General features: G+C 48.4%; 1 protein-coding gene across 8 annotated transcripts in view; it reads left to right on the top strand.

Annotated features, from left to right (window-relative positions):
• Positions 1 to 25860, top strand: part of CAMKK2 (calcium/calmodulin dependent protein kinase kinase 2) — a 56200-nt gene extending 30340 nt beyond the window's left edge. For 5 of the 8 annotated variants that reach the window (XM_082355946.1, XM_082355951.1, XM_082355945.1 and 2 more), the window contains 10 exons: positions 2191 to 2212; positions 2341 to 2429; positions 3559 to 3758; positions 4512 to 4565; positions 6816 to 6889; positions 6976 to 7063; positions 8185 to 8313; positions 12840 to 12940; positions 13479 to 13521; positions 22628 to 25860. In XM_082355946.1, coding sequence (XP_082212072.1) covers positions 2191 to 2212; positions 2341 to 2429; positions 3559 to 3758; positions 4512 to 4565; positions 6816 to 6889; positions 6976 to 7063; positions 8185 to 8313; positions 12840 to 12940; positions 13479 to 13521; positions 22628 to 22792 — 965 coding nt within the window. In that variant the 3' untranslated portion in view covers positions 22793 to 25860. The remainder of the gene's footprint in view (positions 1 to 2190; positions 2213 to 2340; positions 2430 to 3558; positions 3759 to 4511; positions 4566 to 6815; positions 6890 to 6975; positions 7064 to 8184; positions 8314 to 12839; positions 12941 to 13478; positions 13522 to 22627) is intronic. The other 3 variants (XM_082355949.1, XM_082355950.1, XM_082355952.1) reach the window with 3 other exon arrangements.
• Positions 25861 to 26353: the final 493 nt, after the last annotated feature.

Below are 26353 nucleotides of genomic sequence, written 5' to 3'. Positions count from 1 at the left end.
GCTCTTGAAAGTTAAGTTTACATAACCAAGGTGGGAAAGCGAGAGCTGAGGGCACCAGCGCTCCTGTCGGTGGAAGCCTTACCTTCAGCGCCATTACTTTTGCTTCTAACCACAGCCTGAAGCCACAGCAGATTTCCCCTAACTAGGGTTTGGCCAACACTGGTTGATGAACGTGAAAACAAGGTGGGGCCCTGGGGGAGTTAAGTTCCTTTTCAGGTCAGAACCTTTAAGCCCTCTTTTTGTCTGAGGAGCCGGCTCTTTCTCCTTGGCCGCCTCAGCCCTTGGACAAGCTTTGAAACAACCCTTCTTCCATAAGAAGCTCCAATGTGGGTAGATGCTTCCAGAAAACAGACAATTCCAAAGTCATTCTCCACTGGATTTTGAAATCCACTGTGCTGTTTTTTTCATTTCCTAAGGTACAGCTTCATATTCCCACTTATATTTGTACAACCAGAACAAAATTAAAATAACTACACCACATGACCCAGCAATTCCACTCCTAAGTATATACCCCAAAGAACTGAAAACAGATAGCCACACAAATACTTAACATGAATGTTCATAGCAGCATTATTCATAATAGCCAAAATGTGGAAATAACCTAAATGTCCATCAGTTGATGAATGGATAAACAAAATGTGGCATATCCACACCATGGAATATTATACAGCCACAAAAAGGAACAAAGTACTGATACATGCTACAACATGGATGAACCTTGAAAACATGCTAAGTGAAAAAGCCAGTTACCAAAGGTTGCATATTGTATGAGTCCGTGTATATGAAATGTACAGAATAGGCAAATCTATGGAAACAGAAAGCGGGTTATTGGTTGCCAGGGCTAGGGGGAGGCACAGAATTTCTTTTTAGGGGCTGAAAATGTTCTGGAACTAGATAGAGGGGATGCTTTCACTGGAGGCAGTGGAATACTAAATGCCACTGAATCATGCATTTTAAAATAGTTTAATCTTCTGAAAATTTCACCTCAACTTTTAGAAATGCAAAAAATAACCCACCTCCCCAACAACAAAAAAACTGTGCATTCCCTGAATATGATTTATGTAATACTTGATGGTTGGGGGGGCGGTCCCCACATACACAGGGCTGGGAAGAAGCTGGCAGGGAGTGAGGCATTTGTGTGTCGCACATGATTGTGAGTCAAGAAGGGCCCGTTTAGGAGGAATAGGATGAGTTGGCCTTTGAGGTGGTGGGGAGATCTCCATCCCCCACCTCTAGCTCCAAGTCTTGGTTTGGATTGAGAGTCACAGGAAAGGGTTTGTGGGCCAGCTGACCACAGAGTGCTGAAGAGTTGGAACAATGTTATCCTTTTTATTTATTTATTTTTGGCTGCGTTGGGTCTTTGTTGTGGTGCGCGGGCTTCTCATTGTGGTGGCTTCTCTTGTTGCAGAGCACGGGCTTTAGGCACGCGGACATCAGTAGTTGCAGCACGCGGGCTCAGTAGTTGTGGCACACGGGCTTAGTTGCTCTGTGGCATATGAGATCTTCCCGGACCAGGGATCGAACCCGTGTCCCCTGCGTTGGCAGGCGGATTCTTAACCACTGCGCCACCAGGGAAGTCCTATCCAACAATTCTTGATGTAGCCTGGCAGCTTGGAAAATGTGAGAGGGGTCATCGATACCTGTTCTTGCTGTTTCTTGAATTGAAACTTTGCTAGGGTTCAGAAGTCCCCTAGGGCTACTTCTTTGTGCCTAAGTAAATTGACGTTTGGGTTGTGTCCCCTTAGACCTGTTCTTTGGCATAAGGTGGCTCAGGACCTGGGTGTGAGTGAGAGGACACAGTTCAGCATCAGTTAGATCCCTGGGAGTCGCCCCCACCCCCCAGGTATGAGAGGAAGATGAAAGGAGTCCAGGAGCCGCCCCCACCTGTCTCGGATCTTCCTGCTTTGTTTTCTCTGGTAGAGGGTCCTCAACTGTTTGAGGACTAGAAGTTCAGCCAGGCTGGGGTCCCAGGGATACCAGAAATCTCTGACCCCTAGCCTCCTCATGGGAACTTAGAAAAGCAGAACCTTCCATGGTTTTGGTTCAGTGGACTGTTCCTCGCCCCAGCCCCAATGTTAGTTTCAGTGCTTCTTGGTGTTTCTAGGGGTGGTTGGGAATTGGGGAAGAGGGGGAGGAAGATGGATTTCCAAATTCCCAGTGTAACCATTCACCCCCTTCTCTATCCTACAGTGTTTGAACTGGTCAACCAAGGGTGAGTGTCCCCATTCCCAGCAGGTGTGATGCTCGAAGCTTCTTGAGTTGCAAAGCTGAGTGAGGTGGTGAGAGAGGGCAAAGGCCAGCGTGTCTGGTTTGCTTTTCATGCATGTATCGACTTTTCAGGCCTGTGATGGAAGTACCCACCCTCAAACCGCTCTCGGAAGACCAGGCCCGTTTCTATTTCCAGGATCTGATCAAAGGCATCGAGTACTGTAAGTGGGGCCTGTGGGAGGACTCTCACCCAGGGGGTGCTTAGCATTCCCAGGTAGTGGATGGAAAGTGGAGGGTTTCTTATTTCCTTCCTGGAGCACAGGGAGGTGTGCGGGAAAAAGAACTGTCTGAGCTGCAGAGAGACCTGCTGGGGCCATGCCCCCCGCGAGCAGAAACCCTTCTTCCTGCCACACAGAAAAATTAAGAGCAATAGTGTTAGTGACTGTTTATCCAGCACTTTCTATGTGTCCCAGGCACTGTTAAGTGCCTTGCATCTTCCCTTATTCCCAACAACCTTGGGATCCTGTTAATCTCCTGGAACCTTAGTTCCTCATCTGTAAAATAGGAATAAAATATCTCTCGCCAGGTCTGAAATCAGCCAGGACATCAGCAGTATTGACTGGCAGGGTGTCCTTTCTGCTTCTGGTTGTTAAACATGTTGACTCATACCCTTTGCCTATTACATAGGATTGTTGTGAGATTGAAATGGGGTGAATGGGAAGCACTTAACACAGGGCAAGGCCTCAGACTGGGCATTCAGCAAAGTCAGCTGCTGCTCTTATTACCAATATCATCATTTCATCATCACCATCATCATCATCATCTTCATCATCATCACCCCAGAAATGCAGTTGGGTCTTCCAAACTATAGGACTGTCCTGTCCCATGAGCTGACATCCAGGCAGGAGCAGTTAGCCAAGTCCTCAGTCCTGTTGTGCTTCACACTTCAAATTGACCTGCTCCAGTCATTGTTGGTTTGGTGTTCAGGTTGAGTGGTGGCATTCGTAAATGAAAAGATGTTTGTCACAAGTTTTGAGGCTTCTAGCTGGGAGCCAAGCTCAACAAAAACTCTTCATGCACTCATGACTTAAGACTGTAGCAGGCAGTTACCAACTGCTGTTGGCAGTCAGTGTTTCTCTCCTCAATTTGGAGGATGGGACAACTTCCTTAGAGACACTCCCCTTATCTTTCAGAGCTGTGGGTGTTCAGCAGGTTTGAGAGGGGAAGGCTGGGAAGGGCCTGGGACCCTGGGAGAACAGAGAGGCTCCTGCCTGTGTCTCTGGGCTGTGTGGGCCACATGGAGCTTCTCACGTGGTTTTCCTGCCCCCCTCTCTCCCATCCCGCCCCCAGTACACTACCAGAAGATCATCCACCGGGACATCAAACCTTCCAATCTGCTGGTTGGAGAAGATGGGCACGTCAAGATTGCGGACTTCGGCGTGAGCAACGAGTTCAAGGGCAGCGACGCCCTCCTCTCTAACACCGTGGGCACTCCCGCCTTCATGGCGCCCGAGTCGCTCTCGGAGACCCGGAAGATCTTCTCTGGGAAGGTAGGTTTGGCCCTGCCTGCAATGAGGAGTTCTGCGTGTGTTATGGTCCTTTCAGCTGTAAGTGACAAAAACCCAACTCACTGGCTTAAACAGTGAATCCATTGGACCATGTGAATGAGGAGCGGGGTGTGTTTGTTTTCAGGCTTGGCTAGATACAGGGATTCAAAGATGAATCATCTCTCCATCTCTTAGCTCTGTTTTCCTTTTTTTAAAAAAAATTTTGTCTGCACCACGTGGCATGCGGGATCTTACTTCCCTGGCCAGGGATGAAACTGTGCCCCCTGCAGTGGAAGCGTGGAGTCTTAACCACTGGACCGCCAGGGAAGTCCCCTCAGCTCTGTTTTCCTGAATTAGTTTCCTCCCCGGGTGGATGGTCATCAGCAGCTCCAGACTACTTTCTACCAGTTTACCAGCCTCAATAGAAAGAGCTTCTTTTTTTTATGAAGAGCTCCAGTGAAAATCCTGGGATTGGCTCTGATTGGCCCAGTGTGGGTCATGTGCCCATCCTTGAACCAATCACTGTGCCTGGGGGAAGTGTTGCTCTCATTCATTGGCCAGGCCTGGGTCATGTGCCCACCCAGAGGCATGGGGTTTGGGGAGCAGGAATAGCCCCACCTAAACTCCCATGGACTGAGCAGTCAAGAAGAGGTGGTTCCCCAAAGAAAAGCTGGAGGATTGGATGCTGGACAGGTGAAAGCATTAGATGCCCTTTACTGCCCCTTGGCCCCTCACACGGAGCTCTTTGTCTTGCAGGCACTGGATGTTTGGGCCATGGGTGTGACGCTGTACTGCTTTGTGTTTGGCCAGGTAACAGGGTGGGGTGTCCTGTATCCTGGGTGTTGTGGGTTGCCCCCTTGGATTAATAATTATCTCTCCTTGTAGGGAGATAGAACTTATTCACTTAAAAAGTTATTTCATTTTATTTCCACAATTAGATCTGAATATGAAAAAAGATGCCTTCCCAAATATACATAGTTGTATATGATAGCCATATGTGTGAAAAAACGAGCTGTTAAAACAGAAGGATTGGCAGAGGCTCTAGAGGTTGTAAATACAGTAGTTGATGAATTTAGGGCAAGGACAGCAAATATGCCACCTCTACCCTCTCCTAAACTGGAGATAGGCATCACTAATCAATAACTGCACTCTTTCTTCCTGAGCCTGGTACTGCTTTGATGTTCTTCTCAACAGTGTTCCTAGAAGCTGTTGTTGGAGGAATAGAATTGGAATGGAAGTTAAAACCCGTTTGGCATTATTGATTTAGGGAGTGCTGTTTTGTCTTCTTTCTGTTGTTGTTCTTTTGTTGTTTTTATATAACTGACATTTAGGGGCTTCTATTTTAAACTCTGAAGTTCCGATTGATTATGTGAGCAATAAAAGTGAGGATTATTCCTTTTCATGAGCTTGTACTCCTATTGAGGAAAGCTTAAGAAACTAGTCCCATGAGGAAGTAAAGGAGTTTATAATCATCTCCCCCCACCCAACATTTGATGAGAAAATTTTCAATCATATAGCCAAGTTGTTAAGAATTGTACCTCCTTACATATGCTTCAGAGTGCAGTCATTAGCTAGAGCTCACTATTGGTGGTTTTCATTTTTTTCTTTTGGGGTAAAATTTACATATCATGGAACATGCAGATCTTAAGTGTACTATTTAATGAGCTCTGTCAAATTGATACACCTGCACAATCCAAACTCTTATCTCGTTACTGCTCTTAATGAAATCATTTTCCTTGGACAGGAGTGGACCAGGTCACTTTCTGTGACCTCTTCCAACGTTCTGAGCACCCCACATAAAGGTTTCTTTTTCCAGCACTATGCCTGAGCTCCTCCTGGGTCAGGCCCTCCACCAAGCGAAAGCGTCAACTTGTCACCCAGGAGGTGATGCATGAATGGGCTTCAGAGTCAGCCCACTCTAGGCTTTGTGCTTCCCAGGACACGGCACCTCTCTGAGCTTGTTTTTTTCTCGTCTGTAAAATGAGAATAATACTTATTACTTTTTATGGCTTCTGAGAGGATCAACAGAAATAATTCAAGCATTCATTAATTCAGCAGGTATTTATTGAGCCCCTACTTCGTGCCAGGGATGTTCCTGGGCACTGGGTGTCAGCAGTGAGCAAGATAGACAAAAATCTCTGTCCTCTTGGAGCTGATGTTCCAGTGTAGGAGTTAAACAGTGAATAAATACTTTTTTTTTTTTTGACATCTTTATTGGAGTATAATTGCTTTACAATGGCGTGTTAGTTTCTGCTTTATAACAAAGTGAATCAGCTATACATATACATATATCCCCATATCTCTTTCTTCTTGCGTCTCCCTCCCTCCTACCCTCTCTTTTTTTGTTTTTTTTGGCCGCACCATGTGATATGCGGATCTTAGTTCCCCAACCAGGGATTGAACCTGTGTCCCGTGCAGTGGAAGCGTGGAATCCTAACCACTGGACCGCCAGGGAAGTCCCCAAATACATATGTAATATAATGTCAGGGGGAGGTGCTATGATGAGAAATCACATGGAGGTGGAGGGGGTGTCTGTTTTAGACAGGAGCTCCGGAAGGCCCCCCTGAGCGGGTGAGCTTTGATCAGACACCTGAAGGATGGGAGAAAACAAGCCACGCAGATGTTGGTGGGAAGAACATTCCGGGCAGAGGTAACAAACAGCCAAATGAAATGTTGGTGCTGAGAAACCTCAGTACAGGGCCTGGTCCAGGCTAAGCCCTCACAAATCACAGCTGCTGCTGCTTTGTCTTTTGTATTGTTCTTTGTATTATTATTATTGTTCAACTGGCAGGTGGGTGAAAAGAGTGTTTGCTTGTGTATAAGTTGGTAAGTTAAAGCACAGCTACAGAGGAAAGCCAGTGTGGTTAGGAAGGCTCTAGCCCTTCTGGAAAGACAGTCCTGGTCCTTTTAGATCTTTGGGGAATGGGATCTGCTTTGTCCCTGGATTGGGCCACTGGGCTGTTTCTTTCTCTGCTGCAACCCATGTGGAATGCTGCCTGCCCTTGCAGGACAGATGTGCCAGCCATTGACGGCCACCCTGTCCCTGACCTGTCTTCGCAGTGCCCATTCATGGATGAGCGGATCATGTGTTTACACAGTAAGATCAAGAGTCAGGCCCTGGAATTTCCAGATCAGTGAGTATTGTCCATCTACCCCAAGTCGCCTTCCTCTCCGAGCCCTTGGTGACGTCCTCCACCCCTGATGTATCTCCCATCCCCAGGCCTGACATAGCCGAGGACTTGAAGGACCTGATCACCCGCATGTTGGACAAGAACCCCGAGTCGAGGATCGTGGTGCCTGAGATCAAGGTACCTGGGGGCCGCTGCTGCCCCTTGGGGCGTGTGCTGGAGCCTCAGCCTGTGTCCTCTGCTTGGAATTGTCTGGCTCAACCCTGCCTCGGTCAGGCCCCACGCCCCTCTGTTTACAGCACTGCGTCCTTCTTGGCACCACTGCCCTCCCATGTCCTGGGGCCTCTGGGGTGCTGGGGGCTTGTGGGGGAGGATCTGGGACTCGTGTTCACTGTGATTGTGGAAGTGGGATCCACTGCCAGCCGAGGAGCTAGCACTCGCTCCAATCGGCTTGGGGTGATGGCATCCACCCTCCCTAGACCGGACCAGACCAGGTTTCTGTGTGCTCCACCGTGTGGCTGCTGAAATCCTGGGGTCTTTTCTTAGACCCTGCCTGTCCCTTTGAGAAAGTACAGTTGGGGTGGGAGGAAGTTAGTGAGCACTTTGACCCCCTATCTCTGATCCCGGCCTGCTGAATTCCACTCTGTTGCAGAAAGCACTGTTAGAAGAGATCCCTATCCACCCCCTACAACCCTGCCAATGGCACGTGCACACACATGGATCTTTAAGAAATCTAGAGATTTGCTTCGGGAACTCCTAGGCACCTCAGCTAACTAGCAGTTGAAGAGGGGGCAGCCCAGAAGGTTACAGATAAGGGCTTGGACCCCAGGGGCAGGTGGTTGCGGGGCAGACCTCTGCCTGGGTCCTCTGCTGGTCGTGTCCTTCTCCCTGTGCCACCCCATGCCTCTGTTTCCCGTTCTGTGAAATGGGTGCCTGCTCCGAGCTGAGCCTTCCAGGCATCAGGGAGAGTTGCTGAGGAGTGATGGGTGCTCCTCAGACAACCGTGCAACGCAGATGGCGAATTCCAGGCGCTTCTGCCGAGACCTGGGGCCAGATGGAGAATCCAGCCCGGCTCACGTTCTGGCCTCGTCGCTCCCTCCCATTCTCTGTCCTTTGTCTGTTTCACATTTCCTCCCACCTCGCTCACCCCCCAGCCTCTGCCTGGCTTGCCTGCTCTCTTGCACGCCTGACCTCAGGCCACTGCCTCTCCCCTCCCGCGTCCCCTCCCTGGCTCCGCTCATAGGCAGGGTTCCTGGGAGCCAGTTGTGCCCGCCCCTCACCCCTCCTGTCATTCGTTGAAGCTGCACCCCTGGGTCACGAGGCACGGGGCGGAGCCGCTGCCATCGGAGGATGAGAACTGCACGCTGGTCGAGGTGACAGAAGAGGAGGTGGAGAATTCGGTCAAACACATACCCAGCCTGGCAACCGTGGTAAGGTGGGGCAAACCACTGCCTGAGAGCAGGGACAGAGAGCCCGCGGCAGGCCAGCGAGGATGAGCTGGGACGTGGGCGGGCGACTAAGAGGTAGACGTTGGGCCTGAACGTCAGGGGATGGCCGGGTCTGCCCCTCACCTACAGCGACCAGCCTCTGGGCCTTGGTCACACATCAGGCCAGGTGGCCCCTGCATCTTCTAGTGTGAGCTCTGTCTACAGCCAGGTCCGAGGTTACTGTAGACAGGGATAGCCCCTCTCTAAGGATTGTACTGCCCCTTCTGGAATTCCTGCTTTCAGAGCGTGTCAGGGGAACAGGAGGAGGGGAAGGGCCAGGGCAGGTGCCCAGGATGGCAGCTGGAGCCAAGGTCTCCAAGACGGGCTCCCCATTGGCTGGGTCTTCAGTCCCCAGAGCAGATGACTGAGCTCGTCTCATCTCTGCCCTGTGGGCAGCTGCCAGGGCTAGAGGCAGGGCCCCCACTTCCCATGCCTCAGAAAGCTCTTCCTGACTTCTGAGGGTGGGCGTTTGCTCAGGAGCCACTGGGACCCCTTTTATGGCCTTACATTTGGGTCCTGACCCAGGAAGAAGGAGCTAGAATTGGAGTCCCCAGGCCTAACCTCGAAGACTCAGGGAATCACCCACTTGCCAAGCCTCTGCCCAGAGGGTGTGTGGCTCCAAGAGGGAGACCAGGACCCTCAGGGCCCTGGGGCCCAGGCTGCAGTCCTAGGGGCAGAATCCGGTGGGCTGCCCCACCATGGCCACCTCGGGAGTCCCGGGTGTGTTTGGCCAGCACCAGCCCCAGCAGGCAGGCAGCGCCCTGGGCTCTGGGAGGGGAGGCTCTGCCGTGTCCAGCCTCGAGTGACCACCCCCTTAGGAGCCCCCAGTGCTGGCTCCTTCGCTCCCAGCTTTGCACCTCATCCTCTGCTTCCCCACGTACTTTCTCTCTCCCTCCAAAACCTGAGCCCCCGGGTGGGGCATCCATTCACGTCTTCCTCCTCCTCCCCGACCAGGGGCCTCTGCATGGTCTTCGCTGTTGAACACTCACCCACACACACCCCCTCCTTCTCATCCACCCGCTGCACCCACATCCTGAGCCTGCCGTGGGGAAGGCAGCTGACCTCGGGCTCCCAGCGTCCACCCTGGGTTATTCTGTTCCTGGTTGTGGATATTCTGGGGAGAAGGCGTCTGACCCTAGAGGTCTGAAATAGGCATTGATTATTCAGGAAACACTTCTTGAACACTGAGTGGTTTCCCCAGGCCTGTGTTGGGAGCAGGGGATACAGAGATGAATACAACCAACACGGCGCCTGCAGACGCTGGGCAAAGAACCAACAAATAAATTATGCAAGTAACAGAGGGGCTGCGAGGGGTACGCCTAAGAGGGGAATGCAGCCCAGGTGATGGGTTAGAGGAGGCCTCCTGGAAGATGCACGCTGAGAGGATGGCGGGGTGTTAATCAGGCCAAGAGAGGGTAAAGGGCAAGGGCATTCCTGGAAAAGGGAACAGCGAACGCAGTGATCCTCTGGTGGGATCATGTCCGTGAGAAACCTCAAGAAAGCCAGGGTGGCTGAAGCAGGGCAAAGAAGGGAGGGTGGCATGAGGCTGGATGGGAGGTGGGGCCAGACCACACAAGTCCTGAGGCCACAGCAGAGGTTTAAATCTTGGTCCCAAGAGGTTTGATTCAGGAGAGCGGCATGATCAGTATTGGCCTTGGGAAGGCCCACGTGGAGAATGGACTGTGGGGGGCAGGGAGGAAGTGAGGGCTTCAGCAGCTGTCTGAGAAGGAGGAGCTGGAGCGGGGAGGTCCAGGCCCCCTCCTGGCACCCAGGGTGTGCCGGGCACGGGCTTACAGAGGTGAGCAAGGGACAGTGCCAGCTCTCATGGGGCTCCCGGCCTCATAAGGAAGATGGATCTGGAAAGAAAGAATCACCCTCTTGTGCCGTCACACGGTGACAGGCCAGCGGGGAGAGGAGCTGGAGTGGGAGGCCCCACAGGGTAGGAGCCCCTCTCGCTGGGTCCTGAGGACTGGGAAGGCCAGTCTCACCGGGAGGAATGGTGCCTGCAAAGGCTCAGAGGAAACAGGCCCGTGTGTTCCAGGAACCACAGAGCTCGGGCCTTGGCAAGGGAGGGACCTTGAGTGCTTGCCAAGGGGCACGGCCTTCATTCTCTAGCTCAACGTTTCTCTTTTCTTTCTTTTTTTTTTTTTAAATTGAGGTAGAATTTATGTAACATAAAATTAACCACTTAAAGTGAACAATACAGTGGCATTTAGTACATTTACAATATTGTGCAACCATCACCTCTGTAGTTCTGAAACATTTTCATCATCCCAAAAGAAACCCCGTCCCCGGTAATGCTCACTCTCTGTTCTCCCCTCCCCCCAGCCCCTGGCATCCATTAGTCTGTTTTCTGTCTCTATAGATTTGCCTATTCTGGACATTTCATATAAATGGAATCATACAGAATGTGATTTTTTTGTGTTTGGTTTCTTTCACTCAGCATCATGTTTTCAAGGTTCATCCACATTGTAGCCAGTCATTCCTTTTTAGGGCTGAAAAGTATTCCATTGTATGGCTAGAGCACATTTTGTTTATCCATTCATCAGTTGATGGACATTTGGGTGTTTCCACCTTTTAGTGGTTTTTTTTTTTTTTCTAGTGGTTTTTTAAACACTTTTTTTTTTCCTTTTTAGCAGCAAACCCTTAAAAAAAAAAAATCCCCAAGCCCAGTCAGTACATGAAACAGCTTGAAGAGGTGTCATGCTCTGCTTGGAAGGAGGCCAGAGCCTTACAGGGTGTTGAGGCCACTTCCTTGAAAATTCCTTCATGAAATACAGCAGCCAAAAGCATCACCGTGAACCTTCCATGACTCCCTGGCTGGTAACAGGATAAGTTCCAAACTCCTATGGGTGAGAGATACCAAGTCAGGGAGGAAGGGAATCAGATCTGGGTTTCAGAAAGGATGGACTGAAGGGAAGACTGGAAGACGGAGGAGGGAAGCTGAGCAGTGGCTGAGGGACGTGATGGAGGGATGTTACCTTTTCCCCCAAGATCCCCTCCTCTGGCAGGTGTTTCCCAGCCAAGCTGTGGACCCAGCCTGTCTTAGGGTGGACGGGGTGGGGGACACCAAAGCGTTCCCACTCACGACAGTGGACATGCCAGCTCCCAGTGCCTCTCAGACTTAAAAGGACTTTCGGGACCTCTGACCTCTCTTGCCATCACACCACACCAGCCTGCGGACTGGCCACCCTCAGTGTCCTGGGATGTTTCCTCAGCTCCTTAGACTGCGACAGATGTTCATCATCCTCAGCTAAAATGCAGCCCCCTGAGAAACTGGTACTGTTTTGTATTGCTAGTGGGACTGTATGTAAAAAACCGTGTAGCCACTGTAGAAAACAGTCTGGCAGCTCCTAAAAACGTTAAACTTAGAGTTACCAAATGATCCAAGAATTCCACTCCTAGGTGTACACCCAAGAGAAACGAAAACATTTTGTGTGGAAAGTGTCCACACAAAAACTTGTACACAGATTGTTCATAGCAGCATTAGTCACAATAGCCCCGAAGTGGAAACAGTCCAAAGGATGAATGCATAAACAAAATGTGGCATATACACACAAAGGATTATTACCAGGCCATAAAAAGGAATAAAGCAATGATTCGTGCTGCAGCGTGGATGGACCTTGAAAACGTTATGCTGAGTGAAAGAAGCCAGACCCCAAAGGCCACGTACTGAATGATTCCATTTATATGAAATGAGAATAGACAAACCGTAGAGACAGAAAGTGGATTGGTGGTTGCCAGGGGCTGCTGGGGAGGAGGGTGGGGACTGACTGCTAATGGGTAGTACTGGGTTTCTTTTCGGGATGATGTAAATGTTCTGAAATTAGACAGTGGTGATGTGAATATGCTAAAAACCGTTGAATTGTACACTTTAAAATGGAGAATTTTATGCCGCGTGAATTACATTTCAGTTAAAAGTGCAGTGACTCCCATCCCCCTCCCAGGATTATACCTGGAAGCAATAGTTGGTTACTTGTTGGGTTGGTTGTAGATGGCATTCACCAAAAATAAAGGACTGGCCTTGAAGATGAGACAGGTTGATGGGCCAGGAGGGCATGTCCAGTGATGGCTCAGGTGAGACAGATGGTACCAGGGGTACTGGACAGAGAGTACAGGCCAGCTCTCCTGGAGTACAGGGTCCCCTGGCAGCTGAGTAGGCCAAGACTAGCTTATGCCAGGCCTTGAATGTCAGACGGAGGAGTTCTGACCTTATCTTGTTGGCAGCCAGGGAGCCGTGGAGATTTGAGGAGCAGGCCAGTGAGACTTGGTGATGGCTTTGGCTGCTGTATCCCTGGTGGGCGTCTCTCAAAGGCCTGCCATCAGCCACAAGCCCTGGGAGCTGGCAGGCGGCAGGGGGTGGGGTGTGGGGAGAAAGGAAGAGGTAGACGGGACTCGTGGAGTGGCACGAGGGAGGATGTTGCCTGGAATCTCCCCCAGGTGGCTGAGCCTCCTCTTCTTTCCTCCAGATCCTGGTGAAGACCATGATACGAAAACGCTCCTTCGGGAACCCGTTTGAGGGCAGCCGGCGGGAGGAGCGCTCGCTGTCAGCTCCTGGAAACCTGCTCACGTGAGTGTCCACCTGCCTTCCTCTCGGGTGGGGAGCTGGAGGCTGAACGCAGGGCAGCCCCGCCCAGCCGACTCTGTGTGGGCCCAGCCCTGCAGCGGCCGTGTCCAGGAAGACTCAGACCAGCCCCACTGGGCACACTGGGGAGACCCGAGCAGCCGCTGGCTCTGGTTTTGCCCCACCCTGGACTCAGCCCGCCTCCTTTGCTGACAGCTAATCCACAGGGAAGTTTGACCTTTCTCAGGGGGACTTGCACTTTAACGAGGGTGGGGGAGTGGTTGACAATCAGAAAGGCTGTTTGACCCCAAAGCATGCATGCTTGACGGTGGGATTTTGTCCCTGTGATGGGTGAGCAAGGCCAGTCTCGCTCATGCGACCCCACGTCTCACGGCGGAGATGTGTCCTGCTCCTGATTGCCCTGGCAACAGCTCCGTGAAGCTGGTGTTCGGGCTCTGAGTGTCTCTGGGGTGGGGGACAGGAATCCCGTGGATCCCAAGTGTCCCTTCTCACTTCCCTTTTCCCTCCCCTCTGGCGATTCCAGCAAAAAAACAACCAGGGAGTGTGAGCCCCTGTCTGAGCCCAAGGTAACGCCTGCCTGCCTGTGCCTTAGCCTCTGCCAGGGCCTGGGGGCGGGGGCAGCTGCAGAGCACGGGGCATCCCCACCCAGGCGGACGTTCCTTCCAGCCCAGGCTGCTGTGCCCAGGCTCACCTTGGGCCTCCGGACCCAGGAAGAAAACGAGGGGCATCCAGGGGCTTGGACCCGACAGCGGGTTGTGCATGCGGGCTGGGGCTGCGGGTGCATGGCGCTCCACCTGGAATGCCTGTGAACTCACCCAGGTCTTAGACCTAGTCGGGCACCCACGTATGCTCAGTGCACGTCAATGGCATTGAAGCTGTGTCACAGCCGAGGCAGCCCCTGCTCTGGTTCAGCGGTCAGAGCCTAGATCGGGCATGCTGCGCTCGGGGGCTCCCCCTTGGGGCTCTCCGGCATCCACCCTTTCTTCTCTGATGGGTTAAGACCTAGAAAATAAGTCCCCTTCCGGCCTGTTGCAAATGACTGTGAGAGTCCCCTGCCTCTGGGGAGGATCCAGACCTTCTCACCAGTCAGCCAGCCTCCTCCAAACACATATCCAGCTCAGTAGTCCCAGCACCTCCCAGGACAGATGAGAATTTTTGTCCCCGTAAGACTGAGGTGACAAATACTTGCACCCCTGCTGCCACGTGCCCCCCACCCCGTGCCTGTGGCAGGACAGCAGTCCCAGTACTCTGCCCTCTGAGCCCAGCTCGCCACCTCATTATCAGCTGGGAGCTCCAGGCAGCCGTTTCTAAGTTTTAAAAGCAGCTTTACTGAGCTATAAATCACATACCCATTTAGAGTGTATAATTCAATAGTTTTTAATATATTCACAAAGTTGTGCGACCATCACCACAATCAGTTTTAGAACATTTCCATTAGCCCAAGAAGAAACCCTGTACCCTTACCTCTCACCACCCAACTCCCCCGTTCCCCAGCCAGCACGAAGCTACTGTCAGTTTCTATAGATTTGCATGTTCTGGACATTTCATATAAATGGAATCATATAGTATATGGCCTTTGTGTCTGGCTTCTTTCACTCAGCGTAATGTTTTCAAGGTTCATCTCTGATGTAGCATGTGTCAGAACTTCATTCCTTTTTTTCTTTTTTAATTATTATTTTTTATACAGCAGGTTCTTATTAGTCATCAATTTTATACACATCAGTGTATACATGTCAATCCCAATCGCCCAATTCAGCACACCACCATCCCCACCCCCCCGGGGTTTTCCCCCCTTGGTGTCCATATGTTTGTTCTCTACATCTGTGTCTCAACTTCTGCCCTGCAAACCGGTTCATCTGTACCATTTTTCTAGGTTCCACATACATGCGTTAATATACGATATTTGTTTTTCTCTTTCTGACTTCACTCTGTATGACAGTCTCAAGATCCATCCACGTCTCAACAGATGACTCAATTTCGTGCCTTTTTATGGCTGAGTAATATTCCATTGTATATATGTACCACAACTTCTTTATCCATTCGTCTGTCGATGGGCATTTAGGTTGCTTCCATGACCTGGCTTTTGTAAATAGTGCTGCAATGAACATTGGGGTGCATGTGTCTTTTTGAATTATGGTTTTCTCTGGGTATATGCCCAGTAGTGGGATTGCTGGATCATATGATAATTCTATTTTTAGTTTTTTAAAGAACCTCCATACTGTTCTCCATAGTGGCTGTATCAATTTACATTCCCACCAACAGTGCAAGAGGGTTCCCTTTTCTCCACACCCTCTCCAGCATTTGTTGTTTGTAGATTTTCTGATGATGTCCATTCTAACTGGTGTGAGGTGGTACCTCATTGTAGTTTTGATTTGCATTTCTCTAATTATTAGTGATGTTGAGCAGCTTTTCACATGCTTCTTGGCCATCTGTATGTCTTCTTTGGAGAAATGTCTATTTAGGTCTTCTGCCCATTTTTGGATTGGGTTGTTTGTTTCTTTAATATTGAGCTGCATGAGCTGTTTATATATTTTGGAGATTAATCCTTTGTCCGTTGATTCGTTTGCAAATATTTTCTCCCATTCTGAGGGTTGTCTTTTCGTCTTGTTTATGGTTTCTTTTGCTGTGCAAAAGCTTTGAAGTTTCATTAGGTCCCATTTGTTTATTTTTGTTTTTATTTCCAGTACTCTAGGAGGTGGATCAAAAAAGATCTTGCTGTGATTTATGTCAAAGAGTGTTCTTCCTATGTTTTCCTCTAAGAGTTTTATAGTGTCTGGTCTTACATTTAGGTCTCAAATCCATTTTGAGTTTATTTTTGTGTATGGTGTTAGGGAGTGTTCTAATTTCATTCTTTTACATGTAGCTGTCCAGTTTTCCCAGCACCACTTATTGAAGAGACTGTCTTTTCTTCATTGTATATCTTTGCCTCCTTTGTCATAGATTAGTTGACCATAGGTGCATGGGTTTATCTCTGGGCTTTCTATCTTGTTCCATTGATCTATGTTTCTGTTTTTGTGCCAGTACCATATTGTCTTGATTACTGTAGCTTTGTAGAATAGTCTGAAGTCAGGGAGTCTGATTCCTCCAGCTCCGTTTTTTTCCCTCAAGACTGCTTTGGCTATTCGGGGTCTTTTGTATCTCCATACAAATTTTAAGATTATTTGTTCTAGTTCCGTAAAAAATGCCATTGGTAATTTGATAGGGATTGCATTGAATCTGTAGATTGCTTTGGGTAGTATAGTCACTTTCACAATATTGATTCTTCCAATCCAAGAACATGGTATATCTCTCCATCTGTTTGTATCATCTTTCATTTCTTTCATCAGTGTCTTATCTTATAGTTTTCTGCATACAGGTCTTTTGTCTCCCTAGGGAGGTTTATTCCAAGGTATTTTATTCTTTTTGTTGCAATGGTAAATGGGAGTGTTTCCATAATTTCTCTTTCAGATTTTTCATCATTAGTGTATAGGAATGCAAGAGATTTCTGTGCATTAATTTTGTATCCTGCAACTTTACCAAATTCATTGATTAGCTCTAGTAGTTTTCTGGTGGCATTTTTAGGATTCTCTATGTATAGTATCATGTCATCTGCAAACTGTGACAGTTTTACTTCTTCTTTTCCAATTTGTATTCCTTTTATTTCTTTTTCTTCTCTGATTGCCGTGGCTAGGACTTCCAAGACTATGTTGAATAATAGTGGTGAGAGTGGACATCCTTGTCTTGTTCCTGATCTTAGAGGAAATGCTTTCAGTTTTCCACCGTTGAGAATGATGTTTGCTGTGGGTTTGTCGTATATGGCCTTTATTATGTTGAGGTAGGTTCCCTCTATGCCCACTTTCTGGAGAGTTTTTATCATAAATGGGTGTTGAATTTTGTCAAAAGCTTTTTCTGCATCTATTGAGATGATCATATGGTTTTTATTCTTCAATTTGTTAATATGGTGTATCACATGGATTGATTTGCATATATTGAAGAATCCTTGCATCCCTGGGATAAATCCCACTTGATCGTGGTGTATGATCCTTTTAATGTGTTGCTGGATTCTGTTTGCTAGGATTTTGTTGAGGATTTTTGCATCTATATTCATCAGTGGTATTGGTCTGTAATTTTCTTTTTTTGTAGTGTCTTTGTCTGGTTTTGGTATCAGGGTGATGGTGGCCTCATAGAATGAGTTTGGGAGTGTTCCTTCCTCTGCAATTTTTTGGAAGAGTTTGAGAAGGATAGCTGTTAGCTCTTCTCTAAATGTTTGATAGAAGTCACCTGTGAAGCCATCTGGTCCTGGACTTCAGTTTGTTGGAAGATTTTTTTTTTTTTATAGCTACTTTATTTATTTTATTTTATTTTATTATTTTTTTTATTTTTTTGACTGTGTTGGGTCTTCGGTTCGTGCGAGGGCTTTCTCTAGTTGCGGCAAGTGGGGGCCACTCTTCATCGCGGTGCGGGGACCGCTCTTCATCGCGGTGCGCGGGCCTTTCACTATCGCGGCCCCTCCCGTTGCGGGGCACAGGCTCCAGACGCGCAGGCTCAGCAGTTGTGGCTCACGGGCCCAGTTGCTCCGTGGCATGTGGGATCTTCCCAGACCAGGGCTCGAACCCGTGTTCCCTGCATTAGCAGGCAGATTCTCAACCACTGCGCCACCAGGGAAGCCCTGTTGGAAGATTTTTAATCACAGTTTCAATTTCATTACTTGTGACTGGTCTGTTCATATTTTCTATTTCTTCCTGGTTCAGTCTTGGAAGGTTATCCCTTTCTAAGAATTTGTTCATTTCTTCCCGGTTCTCCATTTTATTGGCATAGAGTTGCTTGTAGTAGTCTCTTAGGATGCTTTGTATTTCTGTGGTGTCTGTTGTAACTTCTCCTTTTTCATTTCTAATTTTATTGATTTGAGTCCTCTCCCTCTTTTTCTTGATGAGTCTGGCTAATGGTTTATCAATTTTGTTTATCTTCTCAAAGAACCAGCTTTTAGTTTTATTGATCTTTGCTATTGTTGTCTTTGTTTCTATTTCATTTATTTCTGCTCTGATCTTTATGATTTCTTTCCTTCTGCTAACTTTGGGTTTTGTTTGCTCTTCTTTCTCTAGTTCCTTTAGGTGTAACGTTAGATTTTTTATTTGAGATATTTCTTGTTTCTTGAGGTAGGCTTGTATAGCTATAAACTTCCCTCTTACAACTGCTTTTGCTGCATCCCATAGGTTTTGGATCATCGTGTTTTCATTGTCATTTGTCTCTAGGTATTTTTTGATTTCCTCTTTGATTTCTTCAGTGATCTCTTGGCTATTTAGTAACGTATTGTTTAGCCTCCATGTGTCTGTGTTTTTTCCTTTTTTTCCCCTGTAATTCATTTCTAATCTCATAGCGTTGTGGTCAGAAAAGATGCTTGATATGATTTCAGTTTTCTTAAATTTACTGAGGCTTGTTCTGTGACCCAAGATGTGATCTATCCTGGAGAATGTTCCGTGCTCACTTGAGAAGAAAGTGTAATCTGCTGTTTTTGGATGGAATGTCCTATAAATATCAATTAAACCTATCTGGTCTATTGTGTCATTTAAAGCTTGTGTTTCCTTATTCATTTTCTGTTTGGATGATCTGTCCATTGGTGTAAGTGAGGTGTTAAAGTCCCCCACTATTATTGTGTTACTCTTGATTTCCTCTTTTATAGCTGTTAGCAGTTGCCTTATGTATTGAGGTGCTCCTATGTTGGGTGCATATATATTTATAATTGTTCTATCTTCTTCTTGGATTGATCCCTTGATCATTATGTAGTGTCCTTCCTTGTCTCTTGTAACATTCTTTATTTTAAAGTCTATTTTATCTGATATGAGGATTGCTACCGCAGCTCTCTTTTGATTTCCATTTGCATGGAATATCTGTTTCCATCCCCTCACTTTCAGTCTGTATGTGTCCCTAGGTCTGAAGTGGATCTCTTTTAGACAGCATATATATGGGTCTTGTTTTTGTATCCATTCAGCAAGCCTGTGTCTTTTGGTTGGAGCATTTAATCCATTCACGTTTAAGGTAGTTATCGATATGTATGTTCTTTTTTTTTTAATATAAATTTATTTATTTATTTATGGCTGTGTTGGGTCTTCATTGCTGAGCGCGGGCCTTCTCTAGGTGTGGCGAGTGGAGGCTTCTCATTGTCGTGGCTTCTCTTGTTGCGGAGCACAGGCTCTAGGCACACAGGCTTCAGTAGTTGTGGCACATGGGCTCAGTAGTTGTGGCTTGCGGGCTCCAGAGCTCAGGTTCAGCAGTTGTGGCGCACGGGCTCAGTTGCTCTGCAGCATGTGGGATCCTCCCGGGCCAGGGATCAAACCTGTGTCCCCTGCATTGGCAGGTAGACTGTTAACCACTGCGCCACCAGGGAAGCCCCAATATGTATGTTCTTATTACCATTTTCTTAATTGTTTGGGGTTTGTTTTTGTAGGTCCTTTTCTTCTCTTGTGTTTCCCACTTAGAGAAGTTCCTTTAGTATTTGTTGTAGAGCTGGTTTGGTGGTGCTGAATTCTCTTAGCTTTTGCTTGTCTGTAAAGTTTCTGATGTCGCCATCGAATCTGAATGAGATCCTTGCTGGGTAGAGTAATCTTGGTTGTAGGTTCTTCCCTTTCATCACTTTAAGTATATCATGCCACTCCCTTCTGGCTTGTAGAGTTTGTGCTGAGAAATCACCTGTTAACCTTATGGGAGTTCCCTTGTATGTTATTTGTCATTTTTCCCTTGCTGCTTTCAATAATTTTTCTTTGTCTTTAATTTTTGCCCATTTGATTACTATGTGTCTCAGCGTGTTTCTCCTTGGGTTTATCCTGTATGGGACTCTCTGCGCTTCCTGGACTTGGGTGGCTATTTCCTTTCCCATGTTAGGGAACTTTTCGACTATAATCTCTTCAAATATTTTCTCTGGTCCTTTCTCTCTTTCTTCTCCTTCTGGGACCCCTATAATGCAAATGTTGTTGCATTTAATGTTGTCCCAGAGGTCTCTTAGGCTGTCTTCATTTCTTTTCATTCTTTTTTCTTTATTCTGTCCCACAGCAGTGAATTCCACCATTCTGTCTTCCAGGTCACTTATCCGTTCTTCTGCCTCAGTTATTCTGCTATTGATTCCTTCTAGTGTAGTTTTCATTTCGGTTATTGTATTGTTCGTCTCTGTTTGTTTGTTCTTTAATTCTTCTAGGTCTTTGTTAAACATTTCTTGCATCTTCTCGATCTTTGCCTCCATTCTTTTTCCGAGGTCCTGGATCATCTTCACTATCATTATTCTGAATTCTTTTTCTGGAAGGTTGCCTATGTCCACTTCATTTAGTTGTTTTTCTGGGGTTTTATCTTGTTCCTTCATCTGGTACATAGCCCTCTGCCTTTTCATCTTGTCTATCTTTCTGTGAATGTGGTTTTTGTTCCACAGGCTGCAGGATTGTAGTTCTTCTTGCTTCTGCTGTCTGCCCTCTGGTGGATAAGGCTATCTAAGAGGCTTGTGTAAGTTTCCTAATGGGAGGGACTGGTGGTGGGTAGAGCTGACTGTTGCTCTGGTGGGCAGAGCTCAGTAAAACTTTAATCTGCTTTACTGTTGATGGGTAGGGCTGGGTTCCCTCCCTGTTGGTTGTTTGGCCTGAGGCAACCCAACACTGGAGCCTACCTGGGCTCTTTGGTGGGGCTAATGGCAGACTCTGGGAGGGCTCACACCAAGGAGTACTTCCCAGAACTTCTGCTGCCAGTGTCCTTGTCCCCATGGTGAGCCGCAGCCACCCCCACCTCTGCAGGAGACCCTCCAACAGTAGCAGGTAGGTCTGGTTCAGTCTCCCCTGGGGTCACTGCTCCTTCCCCTGGGTCCTGATGTGCACACTACTTTGTGTGTGCCCTCCAAGAGTGGAGTCTCTGTTTCCTCCAGTCCTGTCAAAGTCCTGCAATCAATTCCCACTAGGCTTCAAAGTCTGATTCTCTAGGAATTCCTCCTCCCGTTGCCGGACCCCCAGGTTGGGAAGCCTGACGTGGGGCTCAGAACCTTCACTCCAGTGGGTGGACTTCTGTGGTATAAGTGTTCTCCAGTCTGTGAGTCACCCACCCAGCAGTTAAGGGATTTGATTTTACTGTGATTGCACCCCTCCTACCGTCTCATTGTGGCTTCTCCTTTGTTTTTGGATGTAGAGTATCTTTTTGTTTTGTTTTGTTTTTTAAAATTGTTTACCCATTTTTTAAAAGAATTATTTATTTATTTATTTATTTATTTATGGCTGTGTTGGGTCTTCGTTTCTGTGCGAGGGCTTTCTCCAGTTGCGGCAAGCGGGGGCCACTCTTCATCACGGTGCGCGGGCCTCTCACTATCACGGCCTCTCTTGTTGCGGAGCACAGGCTCCAGACACGCAGGCTCAGTAATTGTGGCTCACGGGCCCAGCTGCTCCGCGGCATGTGGGATCTTCCCAGACCAGGGCTCGAACCCGTGTCCCCTGCATTGGCAGGCAGACTCTCAACCACTGCGCCACCAGGGAAGCCCCCACCTTTTATTTTTAATGAGGTCAAAGTTGCAAGACACCAAAGACTGATATAGGCCCAGAGGACTTTACTGCCTCTTTATTCCCTCACCTCAGTCCCAGCAGCACCTGGGAATTACCTGCCCTTGCCCTCAGCGCACAGGTGGGATGCTTTGGTTGTCCCAATGGTCCAGCACTCTGGAGCTCTTAGGGCTCAGTCAGTTGTTAGAGGCCTTGGGCCCATGGCCCACTAGCCGTCTGCAGGGAGACCAGCTGGTGTGAGCAGGCAGCTGTAGGGCCTCATTGGTTATCCAGTTACAACTCTCCTCCCAGGAGACTTGACCCCCTGTTCTTTGGCAGAAACGTAAAAGCCAGTGAGTGTGAGTTTTAAACAAGGAGGAGTTTCTTCCTAGGAATGTACAGACACCATGCTTGCCCTTCCCTCGTGCAAGGGCAGTTGCCCTTCGGGCCTAGGGCACACAATAGACATGAGTCCTGCCTGGCAAGCCCAACGGCTCCCCTTAGGAGGGGCACTGTTTGCTTGATGATGGCAAAGGGTTTGGGCCTCTCTTTAGGGACTTTCCCTCACATTTCCCATCGCACTGCCCATGTCTGTCACCCCAGGCAGCTCTAGCTGGGGACACCAGGACACTTCTTCCCACCAACTTGGTCTCCTGCTCTGATCACCCATTGCCGAGTTGAGGGCCCTTCTCTTCGTCGGAGGTGTCTCTTGGGCCCGTGTGCGGAGGGCAGTTCTGTTGACGACCATTTCCTGAAGGCTGGCTATGTGCCAGGCCAAGTCAGGCGTGCTGCTTGTTGCCCCCAGGAAACGCACCTGGGGGCTGAAGACAAGTGTCACGGTTTCTGCCCTGCAAGAGCTTAGAGCCTAAAGCCCTCGGTGAACAGGCCCCAATGTGGAGCCCACACATGACTTGTGACATGTGCCATGATTTTAGGTGTTAGGCCCCTAGATTCACAGCTATTTTTATAGTTCCTTTCTATTTTTGCACATGATGCTGATTTTCCATTTACGGAGGGGATACAAAGTCTCCTTTGAAACTTTCATGTGAGCAAGCAAAACAGGGGAGAGAATCTAAAAGAAGTTAAGTAAATAACGTCCGTCCCAGGTGGTGTGGGGCCGCGGGAAACCTTGGTTCAGGGCCGTGCCAGCATTGCGCTGGGTCTTAACACAGGTTTTCTGTTTGGTGAGCAGGAAGCAAGGCAGCGAAGACAGCCTCCGGGGCCCCAACCCGCCTCCCGTGGGGGAGGAGGAAGCGCTCTTGTGAAAGGCGGCCCAGGCATGGAGAGTTGGGGGGCCCTGGCCCCCGGCTCCAGCAAGCGGACGCGTCCTCCGCGGCCAGACGAGGCGATGGGGTAGCTGCCGGACCTCGACCTCGCATGCACGTCTCACCTCTGGGGGCTGCGCCCTGCGTTTCCATAGCAGCATGTCCTACGGAAACCGAGCACGTGTGTAGAGCCTTGACCATCATCTCTGGTTATTGTTGTTGTTGTTGTTTTTCCCATTTGTTTGTTTGATTTCTTTATTGTTTTAAAGGAGACAAAAAAAAAAAAAAGACGACTCCATGACATCGACCTTGGCCGCTGGCTGGCTGAATGGGAGGGTGTGAGGAGTTGCAGACCCAAAGCCACGTACATTTGGGGACAATTGCTTTTTAAAATGTTTTTATGCCAAAAATCCTTCCTTGTGAACTCAGAATCATGTCAGATATACCAAGTGAATGTGTGTGGAGTTTGAAAATCGGGGAAAACTGGCAGGAAACTCTGGTGGTGTGGTCTGAGACCACACTCGCTGCATTTGAAAGGGAGGGGAAGAGCGGGTGTGACTTCGCGCAAAACCCCAAGCCCTGAACCGTGGCACCTTCTAGAACTGTGGACTCAAGGAGTCAGGACAGGGCTAGCCCTCAGTAGCTGCAGGGAGCTTCGATGCAACTTATTCCTAAGAAGGACTTAAAATTTTTTTTTATGAGTAGAGCTGTAGTCAGGAAAACGGAAAGGGCTTGACACTTAACAGCTTCACAGGGGGGATTTTCCAGCCTCAGAGGGGCATTCAGTGGTTGTGGTGGGACATCTCCCCTAAAGGACTGAACGAGTGTGTTTCTTTATGACAGCCGCTCAAGGCTGAAACTTTTCTTCCATAGTTGAGGGCGCTCTGGTAAATCTCTTGTTAAATTACAAAAACTTCAGGGTGAAATCCTACACTTCCATGTACATTACATGGCTTAAGAGTAAACAACAACAAAAAATACTTTCAATTTTCTAACCAGTCTGAACTCTAGAGCAGTTCAGAGATCATTTCGAGCTTCCAGGATCTCTCCCATGGCTTCAGGGATGTGATCGGAGTTAGAGCCAATGAAATCTGTGCCTGTGTATTAGCAGCTCACCTTGTTTATAACCTGTGTATTCTAGAGGCTGCTAAGGTTCTGTTTTCTTCTTAAATACTAGCTGATTGTTGTAGTCAATGAAACACTTATCCAGTTTCTGGAGGGCCAGTTAAGAAATACTTTCATTCAACTGAGACACAAATGATCATCCTTACCGGCAAAGCTCTGTTTGGATCTACACAATAACTTTAGGGCACCCTTTAAGAGAAGATTACTGAAACCTAGAGCAGTCCTCAGGTCCAAGGGAACCAGGGCTTGGTACAGGGAGTTCCTTTTTGTAGCCAGAAGTCCAGAAAGAAAAAATTTACCTTTTTGACTTCCAACTAACCTTGGGAAGTTTGGTTGCAGTTCAAGTGGACTTCTTCCAGAGCCACATGTAGGTGAGTGTGAAGTTCAAGAGGGAGGAAAATTGGAAGGACTTTGTCTTCCTTCCTTCTTTGGAATTCCCAGTGCTCTGTGGAATCTGGCTTGGGGGAAATAGTGTCAGTAATTGGGCTCAGAAGGACGTGCTTTCCTGTAGTTTCTGGCTGATCAGTGTTGGTATGAGGACTTTTTGCGGAGAGACAGAGAAGCAGGCCTTGTTCCCCCGTCCAGCGCGTTCGCAGAGCCCGGGTGTTCTTGGCTTCCATCAGTCTTCATAAGCTCTTGACTGTCGTTTAGCCAGACTTTTCTTGCTACCTTAAAAGCAGTACCGAGTTAGAGAATGCTGGTTTCCAAGAGCAAAGGACACCCATCTGCTGGAGGGTCCTCTGGCCTGCTTGCTTTCTTTCTGTAATCTGGTACTTCCTCTCACCTCCTGTGCTTGTTTAAATTTACAGGCTCCAGCCTTCCTGGGAGCAAACAGGGTCTGGTTAGTTTGCAGTAAGCACCTTGCAGTGGTTCAGGTCAACCGGTCCTTAGTCTTAGTCCTAGCCTGTCTGTTTGGACTCTGGCCTGGCCGAGTGGCTCGCCCAGGGAGGGCGGGCAGCATGCAGAGCCTCTGCAGAACTCCTCCTGTGTTTACACAACTGCATCGGGCGACGCCATTTCTTCCACTGCGAAACTCTCCGTCTAAGGGTTCACATGTGGAATGCCAGCGATCAGGCAGCACTGAGCTATGTAGGCGGGTGGGTTGGGGGAGGCCCACGTTCATTACTTTTTTTTTTTTTTACACTAAGAAACACCAAAGAAAGCTGTGGAAAGGAACCGCCCCACTGAGAAAAGTATAAACAGAGAGGGCTGTAACATAAAGCATTAGAGCTACTTGGAGCGCCAACTCTTGGGGTTTGTCTCCACTCCTAAAGCACAAACACTGATTTTTTTTCAAAAGCCGGCTCTGTCAGGAAAGGGCAGAAGCTTTTCCAGGTGAGCAAAAAGGATGCCTATCCGTCTCTTCCATTACTGGCTCAGCTGTGGGACCAGTTTTGTGTAAGCAAGCGGTGGCCTGCACCTGTGGCTTTGAAGCAGCACATGTTCTCTACCCATCTTTCTTCTGTCCTGTTCCACTTCCCCATCTATTCCGCAGCCTGGCCAGTGGCTCCCATAAAGCCTTATCTAGCCCCTTGTTGGCACTTGGGGCCCGAGAGGCCATCTCCCCTCTGGCCTGGCCTTTTCCGTGAGTTAGGGCTCCCCTCCTCAAAGCCTTTCAGGACAAGGAGGGGAAAGCTGTGTATTTAGACACAGGCTCCACCTGTCGCTCTCACCCATCTTCCAAAGGGGAGCTTCACGTTGCCAGGGGAAAGAACCAAGACCTCCACTCACTTCCAAGGTGCTAGGGAAGGTTTCAAGGTCGTTGATTCCCATCTTCTCTCCAGCTTGACAGGCCGAGTTTCGTGGGACTGCTGACTTTTCTATCCTGTGATTGATTTCATGCCCGATGCTTCTGTTTTATTCCTGATCCCTTCTACTATGCATTTTCCTTTTATCAGGTGTACAAAGTTAAATACTGTGTATTTATCACTAAAAAGTACATGAACTTAAGAGAAAAATGAGCCTTCGGTGTTTTTCCACAAATGTTTAAGCTTCTCTGTAAACTTGAAATAAACAGACAGCAAAATGGTGCAAAGCCTGGGCCTCTTTGGGATGTTTTTGTTGGTCGTTTAATTCAGTCAGTGCTCTCGAGGTCATCTGTCCTTATGTCTGTTTTCCTTCCTTAAGCTGACAGCAAGATCAAATGCCCATCAGGGCTGATGTACTCAGCAAATCCCTAATTTAAGCATGTTCTAGTACCTCGCTACTCAGAGTGTGGTCCCCAGATCAGCCGTGTCAGCATCACCTGGGACTGGGTTAGAAATTCATATTCCCAGGCCCCAGTTAAACAAGATCCCCAGGTGACTCACCTGTATGCTGAAGCTTGCAAAGCACTGCTCTGCCACGCAGGTCACTGCCCAGATAGGTTCTTCTGATGGAGACCAAACAGGCAAGCAGCTATGGCAGCGGTTTTAATGACACATTGAATACGTCCTGTGGGTAGGCATGCAACGTGACACTGCACCCGTGAGGTTGGTATTAACCCCATTTAATGGATCATCATTTGTAAACCGAGGCTCAGAAAGTAC

This window comes from Balaenoptera borealis (genome assembly GCF_965194805.1).
Source record: "Balaenoptera borealis genome assembly, chromosome: 14".
Classification (NCBI taxonomy): Eukaryota; Metazoa; Chordata; class Mammalia; order Artiodactyla; family Balaenopteridae; genus Balaenoptera; species Balaenoptera borealis.
Note: the sequence above shows the minus strand (reverse complement) of the source record. Positions and strands in the feature narration are given on the sequence as shown.